The following is a 17893-nucleotide window of genomic DNA, read 5'->3' on the forward strand; positions in this document are numbered from 1 at the left end:
AGCGACATCTCGGGGCATTTTGCCCAACTGCAAAAAATCTAGGCGTGGCCTTCGCGATTTGCTGCGCCGCCGGCAGCCGATCGCGGAGGCCACGGTCTAGGAAAAAAAATCAGTCGCGTCAGTGTTTTCTTGTCAAAACGAAATGGGTAGTGTTTACGAGCTAATGATCATATCAGTGATGATAATTCAGACATGTTGTTTAGTAAAGCGTAGAGTTTACGCCAATGTTAGTTCTGTCTCTGGTTGAGCTGTGCATCACCAGGTGTCGCTCACTACCATTACCCTCATGCGCATACTTCTCCAGTAACCCGTTAAAACGTAAACGTTAAGAAGTGTACGAAAAAAATCTGAAATTTTCCAGCGATGACACATTTCTCTCGCAGTTACCGTTTAAATCGTCAGAGAAGTTTTTTTCGTTTCATTTTTTGTTATAGCTGTACCACTACCTTTGTTCCACACTTCCTTTCACAAAAAAATAATCACTTTCTTTTTGCCATACTGGGTGCTCAGACATTCTTATTTCTCTTGGCCCCACGCACGTATTCTACGACTGCTGCTAAGCGCCTCTTCCGAAGTCTGTCTTTTTTCCCCCCCCCGCCCATTTTTTCCCCTTTAATCATTAAGTTGATGTAGCTCAGTGGCAACGCCAGCAGCGCCGTGGTTTCTATATGTAACAAGCTGGTGGCCCGTGCAGCATGTTTATTTAAGATTCGGCGTGAACGGTATATAAGGGCGCCTACGAATGTGCAAACAGACACGCAGCCGATCCGACGCGTTGTTTGTTGCCATTACTACATTTTTTCCCTTTTCTTTGGTATTGCCGATTATCTTTGAAGGCGAAGGCCTGATATACTTCGTGGGTGAACAGTCACGGCGTCGGGAGTGAGAAGGAATGATGCAGAAGTCGCATGGCCTTACGGACCCACCGGATGACGCTTATTAGTGCAAAATGTCGCACGACGTCGTGGCAATGACGACACGCTGTGACGCCTTGATGACGCGACTAATGCGATCGACTGACAACGTAGAAGTAGATTAAGTGTGAGTGCGTGCGTCTGCGAGTTCGTGCGTGTGTGTGAGAGAGAGGTACCGTGTTTTAACGTTTACGATGAAGCTACAATTTTGATTAGAGAGAGGTTTCGATTGATCCCAACGCGTGACGTATTTCCTTTTAGGGGCGCAGCACCTTAGGTATAGCGAACTAGTTAGGCATAACCCCGCCGCGGTGGTCTGGTCTAGTGGCTAAGGTATTCGGCTGCTGACTCGCAGGTCGCGGAATCGAATCCCAGCTGCGGCGGCTGCATTTCTGATGGAGGCGGAAACGCTGTAGGCCCGCGTGCTCAGATTTGGGTGCACGTTAAAGAAGCCCCAGGTGGTCGAAATTTCCGGAGCCCTCCACTATGGCGTCTCCCATAATCATGCGGTTTTGGGGCGTTAAACTCCACATATCAATCAATCTAGATAGGCTTAGGGTCGCACGAAAAGCGTTGTTGTTGAGACTCGTTGAAGTCCCCAGTCGAAGCGCTGGTGAAAACATCTGTACGCAATACCGTCTACAGAACGTGCATAGCTCACATATGGTTCGAAAAAGATCAATTAAAAAATAAGTCAGGAGCTCTGTAAAGACACTGACATTCAAACACCCATTAAAGAATCACGTAACAGAGCAGAAAGTTAAAAAAAACAAAATAAGACGTTGTCAACCAGAACAAAATAGAAGGCCATGATTTGTGACCCGGTGCACACTGGTTTGACTTGCCTGCACAGGACACCTGAACACTTTAAATAAGCATACACGCCTCTGGGCGGGGACGACTTTAAGCTCTCCCATGGTAGAGTACAAAGTACTCTAAATCGTTACCCACTTTTTCTACCCCCCCCCCTCATCCTGCTAGCACACTGTGGGACAAATGATGCTGTGAGGCCGGCGGGACTGCTCTATGCTCGCCCATAGTGGGAGACTAAGTACTGAAAATTGTTAACCACTTTTACTAAACACACTTTAGCGTATCTAGATGATCTAGCCGCCTACGACTTTTAGCTCTCCTGGCCGTTCTGATAATGACATCGATATAAAACTTGGTATGGCACAATATAACTCTATGAAGAACATATTCGACTAGTCATAACATGGAAATCATGACGTTCATGTCATGGATGTCATGATTTACATTTCATGATCCTGCAGCTCTTGCGGTGGTTTCGTTCACATGAAAGGAAGGAAGGAAAATAGAGGGAAAAGAAAGGCAAGGAGGTTAACCAGCCTATAGGCAGCCGGTTTGCTACCCTGCGCATGGGAGAGGGATGGGGGAGATGAAAGAGAGCGGAGAGGGAAGATAGAAACATGGCATGCTGCACAACGGGTATGGTATGGCGTGATTGCATGGCGAACACAAGCGACAGACGCTAACATGAAAATAATGACATGCGTGTCATGTAACAACATGACTACATGCCACGCTCATGATGCACTCGCGGCCGTTTCGCTAGCGTCACATATAGCAACCTTGGTATTAGAGTACGTGAATGGATGACGAAGGTATGTGACTGGTGCAAACATGATAATCATGAGATGCGTGTCGTGTAACAACATGACTACATGCCACGCTCATGATGCGCTGGCGGTCGTTTCACTAGCCTCACTTACCAAATTTGGTATTACGTGATGTGAATAAATGACAAAGGTACGAGACTGGTGGAAACATGATAAACACGAGATGCGTGTCATCTGATAACATGACTACATGCCACAGTCAAGGCGCCAACACATTTCGACGTGACGCGGTGCGCGTGCTCGCCGGCGTTCATTTCGTCACGTCATGCCGGCGTTGCCACGCCAGGCGCCGGTCCTGCCATATACTCGCAGGCGCGCACCGCGCTGCGTTGCTTTGACGCATGCGCGTTACTGCGCGTCCGGCGTCCCTCCGTCACGAAAAGAGGCAGACGCAGTGCTGTCTGGGTAATGCATCGACGAGAAGTGCAGCATGTCGTATTTTGCACCGGTCGCCATCGGGCCACGCCCACGGACGCTGGTCGCGCCTGGCGTCAGACTATGGAGTGCTCGCGTTTTGCTTACGTAGCGTCGCTGTGCCCACCGTGCGCGTCAACGCTGCATTGGAGTATATTCAGCCCTTCATGACGCGCTCACGGCCGTTTTGCTAGCTCCACATATATCAAGTTTGGTGTTACGTGACGTATATAGATGACGAAATATATGACTGGTGCAAACACGATAATGCTGCTACGCGTGTCATGTAAAAACATGACAACATACCACGCTCATAGCGGGCTCGCGGACGTTTCGCTAGCCCCACATGTAATAAATTTGGTATCACGTGACGTGAATAGATGACGAAGGTAAACGACACATCCAAACGTGATAATCATGACACGGAAGTATCGTACGGCATCATCTGCCAATTTTTTTACATTTTTTTTTGAAGTCGTAAGTTCTTGTCATTTTCGGGGGTTGGAGACGTTTCTTTCTGCCGACGCTGTTACTAAACTCGACGAAATACGCGGAAACAGGCGAACATACATGCATATCTGCACACCGTGAGTGCGCGAATATTTTGGAATTTCGAATATTGAATCAATTAGCGCATATCAGATATACCGAATATTTTTCGAATACATTGCACCGATGAAAAAAAAAAACTCCAAAGGAACGAAATGCCTTTACGGGACTGTCGACGCTACGTTTGATCACAAAAACTCCCAAGCATTTCCCCGAGGGTGAACATGGTTAAGTGCGAATGCACGGGGTGATGCTATGAGGGGTATTTATTAATTCGCAGTATTATATTTATTAATCACACTATGGTGCCTTTATGGTGTAATGGTTCCTGGGAATCGCAATTTGATCACACGGGGGAAGTTTACGTTAACTCACTGGCGAATGCCAACGGATTTTAACTTTACTCCCCCTCACGACCCGCTCTCGACGGGAGACTGAGAGAGAAGGCGGGCGCGTGAGAGAGAGGGGTGCGCGCGCAGCTGCAGCGAGCGAGGAGAGCGGCGGAGCGAGCGAAGGGCGAGGGGGTATAAGGCGCGTTACTGACACCGATATCAGCGTCGCGTCCGTGGCTTATTCGGTAGAGCGTCGCGTTGCGGCCCGCCAAGTCCTCTTTCTTTTAAAGATAGAGAGAAGACTGCGGACGCCGCCGACGGCGGTGGATGGTTTGGGGTCGCTTATAAAGTGTATTCACACTTAAAATCGAATTGGCGTATAGGCTTAGCGCGGGAGTCATCCATGCACGTTTGTCATAACACGCCTGACGATGTAGACTCAGGATTATTGCTTCATATTTATATATCAGCTTTATTCAAAAGCTGTTGTCAAAGTACCACTTTGAATACAGTAGCCACTGATGTATTTCCCCCAGAGGTTGCAAACTATTCTGATAACACTATAGTTGTTGGCTGCAAACTATTTTTAATAAGGCAAAGTATTTTTAATAACACTCTAGTTGTCGCTTTATACGAGCTTGCCTCAGTTTACATAACTAGGTTTTTTTAGGTAGGTGAAAAGGTAATCATAATTTTAATTCATTCATTGAAGCTGCAGCGGATGTTTGTTTCGAATAACGTGGCTGTCTCGAGCTTGCCTTACTATTCAAAACTATTCAAATAATGTTCTATTCGTATTTGAAGCGGTGTCATCGCTATTCGATTCATATTTGACTCGGTTCTAAACTTGATTACTTGAACATCCCTAGTAAAAACGACAAAAAAGAAAATGCCGGTAAAATGATCTAGCGCAAGAGATGAGACAGGACAACCCCCCTTCTTTTTTTTTTTGTTCTTCTTATTCTGCTTAGTCAGTTTTTTCTGAACGTCGATCGCAATTTCTGTGCACTTCGAAAGGTATACATGCCCTATACTATAGAACGTCTTTTCTTCTCAATTAATTTCCATCGGTGCAAAAAAGGACAGAAAAAAAAAGAAAGGTCACACGCGAGACGCACACAAGGGAGAATATTTTACAACTTGTCCCTACGTTTCCTAGCCATTTCTTACTCAATGGACCACGCGTACCAACTAGCTCTACGCTTAAATTTAAATTTTTGTCTCCCCCCCCCCCCCTCGTACGGCCACTTCATTGAAAAACTTCTTAATTTCTGTTGCTTTTTTTTTCCCTCCCGTGCGATGCACTCATCGTTAGGGTCTATTTTTGTGAGAGCACGCTTTTCCTCGAACCCTTCGGAATTTTGTGGATTACGCCCTGCAGCTTCTCAAACTCTCGCTGCAAGTTTAGGAGTGTATTAGAGGAAGTCGTACGATACGGGAAACGCGCCAGTAAACAAAAGAAAAAAAAACAAAACAGACACAAGACGCGGACAGCTAGCGAGAGTGGTCGAGGATGTCGCGTTAAAGGTAATTTTTGCCGCGGTCCTTCCTTTTTTTCCAGTAACACTTTTTTACTTTTTTTTACCTCACTTCATGTTTATTTATTTCTCTCGAAACTCTCTATTACTCGTTTTGTAAGGCCCCATCCTCTACATTCTTTTGTTTCATTTACTTTTTTTTTCAAATAAACGAAAAGAAAGTAATAAGTAGATAAGGTTGTTCGTCTCTGGAGCCAGCCGCCCGGATTTCGCTCGACCCGCTTCGCACGTATTAGTCTCGCTCCGCTGCTTCGTTTCACTGTTGCGATTTTGTCATTCTGGCTTTCTTTATTTATTTTTCTTCTCGTCGTCTTAATGCTCGTGTGGTCCGAAGCTTCTTAGCTTCTTACGCGTGCTCCTCCAGCCGGCGTAGCCCGTATAAGCCCATTTACCCGCAAAGAAACGCTTTTTGAAAGTAGGTACAAGAAATGCGATGAAACGTAAAAGTAAAAAAAAAAAAAGACTTTTTTCAGAGTCCCGGGCATCCAAATGCCACATATGGGCAGTCAAGGAAACGGGGCGAGAGAGTTTTTACGGCGAGTGAATCTTTACGACCAAGAAAAAAGAAAACAAACAAACAAGTATATGATAGAAAGGGGATGCTGAGGCCAGCGTTTCCCATAGCCCAGGAATCTGGGTCAATTGAGGTACACTGGTGGAGAATGGTTGCAGCGTCCTGAAGGACGGTTGGAGGGCCGCTTATAGCTGTGTATGAAGGATGTACAGAGTGTATATATGAGAAGCTCTCTTTTTTCGAAAGGGCCCAAATCCAGAACCGAAAGTAGCTCAAATAAAGCTCTATTGTCACCTACTCTCAACTTTCCTCTAAAACATTAAGCATAAATTATAATAAATGGCAAGTTATTATTACTGTTTTATATTAAAGTTCATGTTATCTATGTGCCAATGCAGCCTTATTTGAGCTTGCTACGGCTCTGGATCTGGCCCCTCTCGAACGAGGGTCTCGTACTGGCAGACTTGGTGCCGTTAGGTTGTATACGAGGGACTATCGGTCGTCAGCTGCCAGGTCGTAATAAGTTCACGTGCTACGTGACGCCACACAGGCTCATAGTGTGCCACATTCGCCTCCAAGGCTACAGGTGGCGCTGACTGACACTCCCACGTTTGAATTCACATATAAACCCAATAAAGTGGCTGGGGGGGATGGCCGCCGTGGTATTTCAGTGGTAGAGAATCGAACACGTTATTCAAAGGTCGCAGGTTCGGTTCCTGCCTGTGGCAAGTTATCTTTTCACCCACATTTCTTTCTTCACATTTACATTACAATTAATAGTGTCTTGTGTCAAAACACAAAAAAACGAGCCCTTAAATATGCACTTCTCTCTCTCTCTCTCACTCTATATGTATATGTATATATATATATATATATATATATATATATATATATATATATATATATATTTCGCTTTAGAGCGTTTTCCAAGTAAAAGGAAACAAAAACGTGGCTGCAGATCTTGGAAATACGTATGGAGATGACTTCGGATAAGAACAGATGGCATGCTGGGTCGCGGGTGGGATGCCGGTGAATCACTCGACGCAGTAATCGGTGGGAACGATTCGAGCGTGAGACGGCGCCGATGATACAGGAGGAGTCGCCACACGGAGTCGTCCCCTGCACGGTATACGGTGAGCGCGGAATCGCCGACAAGTTGTTGCGCATCTCTCTTGTCGTGGGAAGTGAAATTTTACGCAGTTCGCACGGAAGGAGATCGTGCGGCAGATGGCGCTGAGCGAGCGTTTCCGGCGAGATGGAAGTGCGTAGTGAGATATACCGCTTCCCAATGTGTCCCCCTTCTGCGGCTGCTCAACGCCTTGGCGTAGTTATGCGCTGGCGAGTGGCTGGCGCTGTGCGTGCATCTGCGAGTGGTACTGTGACAGAGCAACTGATCGCCACGTTTCCTGCGAGAAGGCGCTTAGTGAAGCTAAGTACCTAGAGTGTTCTCTGTTCTAGAGACATTATGTAAAGCGACAGAGCCCGCGGACTTTAAAATCTAAGGACCTTAGTTAAAGCGATAGAACCCGCAAAAGGCAAACGCGGGTGGCAACGCCACCTTGAAGTTAAGTTTCCACAACAATAGTCGTGACGTCATTGATTTCGACGGCATCCTTCTCGGACCTATGTGTCTTCTGATCGGTGAAAATGAAGCACGTTGTTCTCTGAGTGGGCCAGGGGACCTAACGTACCGGTTTCATTATTCGGCCATCTTTAGCCTAGATTAGTCAGTAATACGCCTTAAATATACTGATTGATTGATTGATTTGTGGGGTTTAACGTCCCAAAACCACCATATGATTATGAGAGACGCCGTAGTGGAGGGCTCCGGAAATTTTGACCACCTGGGGTTCTTTAACGTGCACCCAAATCTGAGTACACGGGCCTACAACACCTTAAGTATACTGAATATAAGCGAGCTGCTTTAATGGCATAAATAACGAGGCACTAGACTAAGTACTGCCCAATCTAAGTACTGGCGCAATCAAACAAATGGGGTTGATGAGAGGCAAAAAAATGTGAACCATCGCATCATTAAACGTCCCGAAAATTCGTGGCCATATACGACCTTTTCAGGTTCACGCAATGACACACAATGAATAAAGAAAATCTCGGCAGCGGAGAACTGACAAAAAAAAATGTCGAACGAGGACAAACAATGCGACAAATGTTTGCACTTGTTCGCACATTCTAAGATCTCCTATGTCTCTACAGCGTTATCAGTATACAAGTGCGCAGCAGGTAGACCAAGTTGTATAGGTACATTGCCTCAACCACCGTGCCACTATTTCTTACAGTCCCGACTCCTGTGTAAACTTTCATCACGATAAAGCGCATGCGAGACCCTTTTCCATGCATAACATTCATCGATGACCCATAGATGAGACATTAAGGTACATAATGACACTGATATGTCTTACTCTTCAATACACTCACCGTCCATGCAATCAATAGATCAAACAATCTTCGATGAAACTACCCCGCCCCCCTTCAACCTCCTAACATTTCACAGCAAGCTCCTCTTATCATATTCTCCGCATACGATGGATGGATGGATGGATGCTATGAGCGTCCCCTTTATAACGGGGTGGTGACAAGTATGCCACCAGGCTCGACAAAAAAAAAAAAACTTTTTTTTCTTTTTATGTTGGCCTAATGCCTCTACTTCGATAAATTCTATCTTAATAGAAAAAAAGGTAAATTTTCAGCTTAAGTTCTCTGCCATTTACGGCACACTGTCCATATTTTATTTTTCCAATATTTATTTTTGTCCTTTCTCTCTAATTTTCTGCCACCAATACTCTAACCGTCTCTTACTTATTTCAATCGCGGGTGTGTTCAGCTTTCCATTGTTGTCCCTAAAACCCAAGGCTTCCTGTAGGCTCGTGCCCAAACGTACACCTGGGTGGATATCTCCACATTCAATCAGAACATGCTCCGCCGTTTCCTTATCTTTCCCGCAGCATGTGCATTGTTCTTCTTCTTTACTGAATCTTGCTTTATAACTACGCGTTCTAAGGCAACCCGATCTCGATTCAAACAGTAAAGCGCTTCCCCTTGAATTATCGTAAAATGCCTCCCTCCTTATTTCATTTTTGCCCTTTCGGTAGTTACTCAAAGCCGGTTTTTTCTCCATAGCTGCCATCCAGTAAATCCTCTCCGCCTCCCTGACTTTTCCCTTAACGCTCTTTGTTGACATACGGCTTACAATACCAGCCGTATACTTACTAGTGAGTCTTCTAGTTCTTTTTCTCCACTGTGTGTCCACGCTCTTCCTATACAAATAACGGAACACCTTCTCTGCCCATCTACTCTCCTTCATATTTCTTAGCCTTTCTTCGAACCTTATTTTGCTCTGCGCTTCCCTCGCCTCAAAACCTGCCCACCCCATATCGCCCTTTACAGCCTCGTTTGTCGTCTTCCCGTGAGCACCCAACGCGAGGCGTCCCACAGTCCTTTGATTTACATCCATTCCCGCTTGCACCTCTGCCCTCATGCACACCACTGAGTTCCCAAAAGTAAGCCCTGGAACCATTACACCCTTCCACAGACCTCGAAGCACCTCATACCTATTGTATCCCCACAACGCTCTGTGCTTCATTATTGCCGCATTCCTCTTTCCTTTTGCTGCCGAGGCTTTTTCCTGTACCTCCATGTATCTATCACTCTCATTTACCCATACTCCAAGGTACTTGTATTCACTTACCCTCGGTATTTCTTGGCCTTGTATGGACACCGTCTGATCACAGGGATCATTGAATACCATCAATCCACACTTCGTTACACTGAATCCTAGTCCAAGAGCTTCACCTTCCCTTCCGCATATATTCGCCAGCTGCTGTATATCATCTCGACTGTCCGCAAATAAGACGATATCGTCCGCATAAAATAAACCTGGAAGCTTCTGCTCAATCATCATGCCGCCCTGTTTGTGTGACAGATTAAAACCAATGTTGCTACCTTCTAGCGCTTTTTCCATACTCACCATGTACAGCATGAATAACAGCGGGGACAAAGGACATCCCTGTCTCAGACCCCTGCTAACCTCAACGTTCTCTTTGCTACGCATTCCTTCCCACTCTATGCAAACTGTATTTTCTCGGTATATCTCCCTCAAAAGCTGTATACAGTCGTCGCCCATGCCCATTCCTTTCAATATATCCCACAAAATTTCCTGATTAACGTTGTCGTATGCCCCCGTGATGTCTAGAAAAGCCACGTACAAGGGCCTATTCTCTATTTTGGATATTTCTATACACTGAGTGAGAACAAACAGGTTATCGTCTAACCGCCTGACGACTCGAAATCCGTTCTGAAGTTCTCCCAAAATATCGTTATGTTCGGCCCATGTTTCTATTTTCATTTTTACTGCTTGCATCGCCATCCTGTATAGTACCGATGTAATTGTTAGTGGTCTATACGAGCGAATCTTGTCCTTTTCTCCCTTGCCTTTATAGATTAAGTTCATTCTACTTTGTCGCCAACTGTCCGGTATTTGTCCGTCCTTTAAGCTTTTTTCTACTGCTTTTAACAATGCTTCTTTAGTGTTATGTCCTAGTTCGTTAATGAGGCTAACGGGAATCCCATCTAAACCCGCGGCAGTGCGCTTTGGAATTTTTCCTTCGGCCTTTTTCCAGTTGAAATTATCAAGTACTAGCTCTTCCTCTGTTGCTTTCTCCGCCACACTTTTACTCACCGGGGAGATCCCCTGGACGCTCTTTTGAAACGAATCGGCTGTTACCTTTTGGATGTAACCTAGCGCTTCGTACCCTTCCAATTGATTTCCTCCTTCATCTAGAATATGTTGTTGCGTTGTGACAGACTTCCTACCTAGCGCCTTTATGTGGCTCCAAAAAATCCTAGGCGCGGCCTCCTTTTTTTCGTGTATCTCTGTCATCCAGCGTTCACTTTCACCTTTAATTTTTGCCTCTACCAATTTCTGTACAAGAGATTTTTTCTCTAAATATATTTCCCATATTTTTTTTACTTCGTCCTGCGGCCGCTTCTCCTTTTTTGCCTTTCTATGCTCCCGTGAGGCTTCGCGTCGCTTCTCGATCGCCTCCCAGATTTCCTTGTTCCACCAACTTTTTGGCTTCCTTTTTCCTTTCCAGCAAACAGTTTTCTTCTCTTTCCCTATCTCCTTCGTCATTAGATGTAACAGCTCACTATACTCCCAGTCCTTGCCTGGTATTTCGCCTACTTCTTCCTCGACTCTTGCGGCTATATTTATTATTTGTTTGTCATTTAAATACGAGCTGCCAGACTTTGATTCCATGCTCATATTTTCAGTTTCGTATCCCATTTGTAATGTTATTCGTTTATGATCACTACCCAAGCTGTTAATGCCTTCCTCGTCTATCCTCATTTCTGTCAGTTTGTGGTAAATTCCTTCAGTCATGAGACAATAATCAATACTTGATTGCTTGTTTCCGACTTCCCATGTGATCTGGCCGTCACATTTAGGCCCCGTGTTAACTATCTCCAGACTATGTTGCTCGCAAAGATCTAGTAATAACTTCCCATTGGTGTCTGAATATCCGTCAAGGTCATGTATGTGGGCATTCATGTCCCCTAGAAGGATGATTTCGGCCCCATTACCAAATTCCTTAATATCCGCACTCATGCAATCCACTATCTCCTGATTCTTTTCTCTGCAGTTATTCCCCGTCCACAAGTAGGCTACCCCTAGCCACGTTTCCTTTCCACCTACTGTGCCCCGAACCCAGAGGTGCTCTGAACACGTCTGTTTCACTCTAACCCATTTGGCTCCGCGGTGAATTAGCATTCCTACACCCCCACCTTTCCTTTCCGATATGGTCCTGTTACACCCTTCCCAAACATAATTTTTAATATGTGGTGGCTCTTCCAAGTCTCTAAGGTGTGTCATCGGTCAATCGATGATACGATTGACCGATCGCAACGCCCCCTAGTGCGCATTTGAAGAATCGCTCAATCGCGAAAGCTAATTGGGTACTTATACAGACATGAACCGACAACGGACCAGCAATCAAGACGGGGCAAGGCGAATGTCGAAACATTCCTTCAATGGATCGTCGTAATGCCCGACAGAATTCCAAGCCTGTCGTCGCCGCTCGGGACGATCGAAAGTTGTGACATGTAATTACCCTGACTGGAACGAAATCCACGTTTAACTGAATCCAGTAGGGAGGCCGTTAGATGTTTGACGTTGTTCTTTGTCTCCTCTTCTACCGTCCTTCTGAAGCGCCTTTCGCCCTCCAACAAGCGTCAGAACCTCATTGCATCGCAAGGCATAAAAGCACACACAGGATAGTGCGCATCATAACATACGCACTGCGTGGACTTTTGTGCAGTTACACGTTGCAGTTGTCAAACACTGAGGGTCAACTAACCTGCACAGCGTTTTCTTTTTTCGGCAGGGGGGGGGGGGGGGCGGTGAGAGGTATTGACTTTTAAGTGAGAAAAAGAAAAATGTGAACCTCACAACTGCGATACCTCAGCAGCAGCTCACAAGGAAAGGTATAAGGAGGGAATTATAGAGATAAGTAAGGAGCATAGAGATAAGTAAAGATTGAGAGAAAAGTAAAAGGTTGGGAGTCGGTCAGAGAAGTCCGTGGACGAGGGCCCGATCGGCCGAAGAGAGGACACCGCGCACGAGACAACAGTCAGCCACGAAATCCGCCGAGTGTATCACTTTTTTTTTTTTTTTCACGCGAAAAGCTCACTCACCGGTATCGTGCAAGTTGCGACGGCCGCACGAAGTCATCAAGCGGATCCCCTTCGAAGGAACACAACGCGCACACGCAAGCACACCACACACCTCAACCTTGGTCGATCCTGGACAGCAGACCTTTCGCCCGCCGCGACCGCCGACTCGAATATGCCGCTGCTGCGAATTCAGATACGGATATGCGCTTGCGTTACAGCACGGACGCACCAATCAATACGCAAGCGCGCGGAAGCAATTATAGCCCCCCGACCCGACTCGCGATTCAAGAACGCCCCCCCCCCCCCACTCTTTCGTGGGTTCCTCCTCACCCGCCATTGTCTTGGGAGACTTCCGGCTTGGCACGTAACGCGAGCTGCTGCTGTGCTGTGGTGGTGGCGCCGTCCGCGACACTTTTTGAAATGCGTGGCTCGGCTACTTACTGGCTAGCTAGCTGTCTCGCAAAACTCTTTATTCCCGCGCAAACCAAGTGCCAGCCAATCGGAAAAAGCAGGTGGCGGTCCGTACGTCATTGGTGGTTTTGAGTGACGTGTGAAGGGGGGGGGGTCTGTATGTATGGTATCTGAGAACGTTGGCAGTGGTGCTGCCCTATGTCAGTGTGTTGCCACCGTGGTAGGCAATACGCGACCGTTTAGCAAGACCACTTTTACTCGCCGTCCCCTCACTTCCTTCACCCGTTTCTAAAAATGGACGAGCGTACACTCGTGTGGCATATGAATGAAGGAGGCATGGAGATCCAAGCAAGGTCGCGTACGCGAGGAGTTTCGTAAATTGCTCGGCGACGCAGCCGGCGCTGCAGATTTCACCGGTGTGGTGCCACTCGGAATGACTTGGTATGTAACAATGGGCCAAAGGGCGCGGCCTCGGTTTGAGTATTCCGGCCCAGCCGCGGCGCTCATGAAGCGAGTGAGTGCGATTCGAATTGCGCTTTCGCTTGCTGGTAATTACGTATGCTTACAATCCACCACCAACCTGCCGTAGAAGAACGAGTATACGGTACCACTGGCGTCGCCTCCGAGCTGTCTCTGACGTCACACTCGAACTGCTAGAGGAATGGGGAAGCAGCGCTAGTGTAGTCAGATATAAGGGGTTAACGCTGTCTCCGCCCCCCCCCCTTCCCCAATACACTTGCATATTGTGTGTAGATATTGCAAGCACATATGCATATACGCAGCTCGCGTGAACATGCGTGAACTACAGACCCTCTGTAAATGGCTAATTAAACTGACCGGCAATTAGTCCAAGGAAACTTTAGGGTACATTGTCTCTTAAAACCAGTGTAATAAACTGAACCAGAACGGCAAGCTGGGTGGGTTGGGTAGTTCGACATCATTTTGCCGAGGGCAGAATTATGGGGGGAAAAGTCCGGGTCGCGCTGCCCGCAAGAAAATTATGCAGTGTAATAATTACTACTCGCACCGCCACGAACCCCGACCCTACCGTATTTGTCGATGCGGCGCAATACGGTAATTCCTCCTCTTTTGCACTCGTGGCGATGGAGCCTTACGCTCAGCCTCTTGGGTTAGGCTAGCAACGAGCGCCATAGCCGAGCAGGTTGCCACAACTTTGGCGATGATCGACACCTCGCACACCGTCTTCGGAGACTCCCGCGCCACCATTCGGGCTTACGAAACCGGCAATATGGCGCGTGAAGCAGACCACATTTTACAAACGCGCACTACCTCCTTGGTTCCCTGTCCACATAGGCAAAGAAAGACATCCACTCACGCAACCCAAACCTCAACGAAGCGGCTCATCACCGTACACGATAGCTCAACTCGCCCTCCGCGACGATCAATCAGCCACCGTAAGAGCTGGGCCCAGACATGCAGTGAAACGACCCCTAACTCACCTACAACCAAATTGCATTTCACTATCGTAACGACAGGAGCCAATACCTCTTGACACACACAAATGTCGAACGCTTTTCAAGCGGTAGTCTTTCGCACGCTACAAACGAGGCCGTACCCATCTTGGCGCCGACTGAGTCATTACAACTCCGACATCGCTCCACTATGTACAGAGTAGAGAGAACTTCGCTGTTCACTTTTGCACACGCTCTGGCAATGTTCCGCGTTACCTCAGGGACACGTTATCCGTGATTCTGACCGCAAAGAGGCAATCGGTTGCCCCGAGGTGCACCACCAACTCAAGGCAGTCAGGCGGCCCAAGAACTGACGGAATGCAACCGTGTTACCGCCATGGTAGCGGCTGCTTGGGCATCCCTCGTGGGCCCTCCGGTGGCTGAGGAGTTTACCTCAGGATCTTTCAATGAAGTTGTTGGTCAACTGACTTGAATCGAAAGTAATTATGGTGAACGAAAGTCGCTTTCCGTCGGTGGAATGCGATGCGATGACTTCAGGTTGTGGGCTCGGATCCCTTCGACGGAAAGGGTGATTTTTTTGTCTACTTTGATCCCTTTCAGTTTAAATGGCAATCATTACACTACAGTTAGGAAGCCACAAATAATATCCCGTGTGCTTTTCATTGCGTTCATTGCAAGGGCGTCGGGAGGATTGTGTGTGTGTGAGCTCTTTATTGAAAAGCAGAGAATTAAGCCGGCGTGTGTAAATCGCTGACTAACTATTCTGCGTGGGGAGGGAGATTGGGGACTGAAAAAGAAGAAGAGAGAGAGAGAATATTTGAAATGTAAGGTGGAAAGAAAAAAAGTAAATATACAGGATTTTTGTTTTTGTCTCGTTGGCGGGGTCGTGTGCTGACAGAATGACTTATTACAAGTGTGCAATGTGTCACTACAGATTGTCTAGCTCACCGATATTGTCTAAATACGTGAATAAATGTTTCACCGCATGCCTCTGTTGCGTGGAGCTGGGGAAAGGGCCCAGGAAACAATCAACTGACAAAGTTCTTTGGGTTAACAGATGCATGCAGTGTTCATAGAGCTCACGCTCATCAGCATACGCTCGGCACTCAAACAAGATATGTTTTACAGTTTCCATGGAACCACGGTCATTGCAGTGTGGACTTTCTACTTGACCGAAGCGGTACCGTAAGCTCTTTCCGTAAGCACTGTTCAGCCGGAGACGATGGTAGAACGTTTCCAGGTGTCGAGGGATTGGGGATGGTTTTGTGTGTGCGTGGGCGACGGGTAGAAACCCGTGTTGCATTGCCGTGGCGAAGGCGTAGCGCTGTTGCGGCTTCACCGGCGCCAGTGCATCTTTTGCATCCTCCTGCCAGGGCGCACGGTTGCCTGTCGCTTTCGTTATAAAACGAGCCCCTCGGAGTTTTTCCTTCGTTACTCCCGCAGCGCTGCGATCGGCGTGCGGGTGTGCGAAATTTTTAGCGCTCTCGAATGGTCGACGCAAACACAACGCCTCCTGTGAGAGCTCCCGCTGGCTCCAAAGACGCCAATCGCTTCTTCACGGTCGGACACGCAACACCGGCAACCGCGCAGGGGAAGTGCACGTGACCGCTTCTTTCTAACCGACCGTCGTCGCCTCAAACCCGTATTCCACTGCGCGCCTCCCCCTACTTTCCCTTCCGTCCCGCGAGCTCGCCATGGGCCGTCCGCTATCTTCAGCGCCTCGATCATTGTGGCTCGAAAAACGAGGGTCTTAAGTCAACTGTATGACTCACGAAAACCAGTGTGCCAAAGGGGGGGACTTCTTCCCTCCCCACGCTTCATCCACAATGTCAAACAAGAAAATAGGGGGGGGCGGGGTGGAGGGAGGATGAGAGGGCACGTTCGGGATAATCGCCACGCACGTTTTCCTTTCTTTGCAGTCAGCTGGAGGAACGAAAGCTGTGGCGCACGTGGCATATGAAGGAAGTCCTCGGCACACTCTGGAAGGCTTCGAAAAGGAAGGAATGAGTCACGGTGACCCGAGTTTATTTCAGCTCAAAAGCAGCAAGGCACCTTGGGTACGACGGCCGGCCTGGTAAAGCTCATGGCCTTGACAACGCGCTGACCTTGGCGGGTTGCGGGGAAGACAAATGAGAATGGGGGGGGGGGGGGGGGGTTGCGTGTCTTTTCCCAGGATAACGTAGCTATCCGAATGATTCGTCTCGCAGTGGTGGGTCACGGATAACGTATCAGCGCCGATTTGGATAAGTCTGTTTAGAACGCATATTCGTGCGAATCGGTCCATTACTCGCATTGACAGTTGAGTTGCCACGAAACGGAGACGTTCTAAGCTGAAAATTTTAGCGTTGTTCGATCAGATGCTTAATGCGTAAACAACCCAGAGCCCACCACGTGCGTTTTTTTTTCCTCAATGCGAGCGTTAAATTTAGCTTTTAGAGGCGGATGTGCAGAAAGACACAAGTCATAAAACAGATAATTGAGATAAAAGTAGGCCCTGGGAGGTAAGAATATGACTGTAAACATGGTCCCTGACAGTGGACCAGAGGGCGCGACGAAGCTTTGTTGGTACGAACACTTGATAATGTTCTGTAAAGGGCTTCACCCTATAGTTCAGGATGATGGCGCAGAGTTTTTCAAAGCACTGGGGTTTAGGGACCGGGAGGGCAAAATAGACTTTAAGCAAGTAGACTTAACCAGAAGGAGGTTATCTGATTGGTGGCTAAAGTCAAGGCACGAGTGAAAATTAAACTCTTCACTGCAAAGTACGAATCCTCAAACTCACTTTTTAAGGAAAAAATAAATAAATATAGTTTTGAGTTCATTGAGTATTACGGTTTGGTGGCGCTAGCCACCGCCCGATCTAAAGGGTACAGCCATATCCATCCATCCATCCATCCAACCGACTGTCAGGGATACCAAGAAAATGAAACTCTCGCTGAACACATTGAGACGCCGAAGTGTCAATGCCCTTTTTGGCGCGTTTTCTACGAACGCTACATGGGCGCTTACATACTCAGCCGTGACCTGCTTGCTCACGACTAAAAAAGAAAATAATATGCATGGACAAGTCCGGTTGTGCTGCGTCTACTCGCTAGGCTACGCATTGGAAGACTCGGTTTTGCTGCGCCAACTGGCTAGGCTGTGTGTTCTGGCGCTACCATTGCCGGTAGTCAAGATGCACCCACAAACCACGAAAATTTGTACTGGGAACTTCTCTTCCTGCATGAAGAATGAATCTTGCATTCTTGCAGCACGTTGTATGTAGCCCGACAAGCGAACATATCGTCTTTTATTATGCATTTGAATTTGCAGGAGTGACAAGGCATCCGATCAGTCACCACCAGCATGGCCGAATATCTTTAATTATAATTTTTTCAGCAATTTGTAGGTTTGTACTGCAGACCAGTTAAGCCCGGCACACACATCATTCATCCCCACTACACCTCCAGACAACACACATA

The 17893-nt window shown here is 47.3% G+C and overlaps 1 protein-coding gene across 4 annotated transcripts in view; it reads right to left on the reverse strand.

Moving 5' to 3' along the window:
* The window catches only part of LOC119179448 (uncharacterized), an 89917-nt gene that overhangs the window by 12568 nt on the left and 59456 nt on the right, over nucleotides 1–17893 (reverse strand). The window contains exons 1-2 of one of the 4 annotated variants that reach the window (XM_075869037.1): nucleotides 12919–13025; nucleotides 12610–12769 (exon numbers count right to left, since the gene is read on the reverse strand). The exons of the other annotated variants lie outside the window; for them this stretch is intronic. Coding sequence (XP_075725152.1) covers nucleotides 12610–12646 — 37 coding nt within the window. The 5' untranslated portion in view covers nucleotides 12647–12769; nucleotides 12919–13025. Of the gene's footprint in view, nucleotides 1–12609; nucleotides 12770–12918; nucleotides 13026–17893 lie in introns of those variants that run through there. 4 annotated transcript variants of the gene reach the window in all.

The sequence above is a fragment of the Rhipicephalus microplus genome, chromosome 7 (assembly GCF_043290135.1).
Source record: "Rhipicephalus microplus isolate Deutch F79 chromosome 7, USDA_Rmic, whole genome shotgun sequence".
Classification (NCBI taxonomy): domain Eukaryota; kingdom Metazoa; phylum Arthropoda; class Arachnida; order Ixodida; family Ixodidae; genus Rhipicephalus; species Rhipicephalus microplus.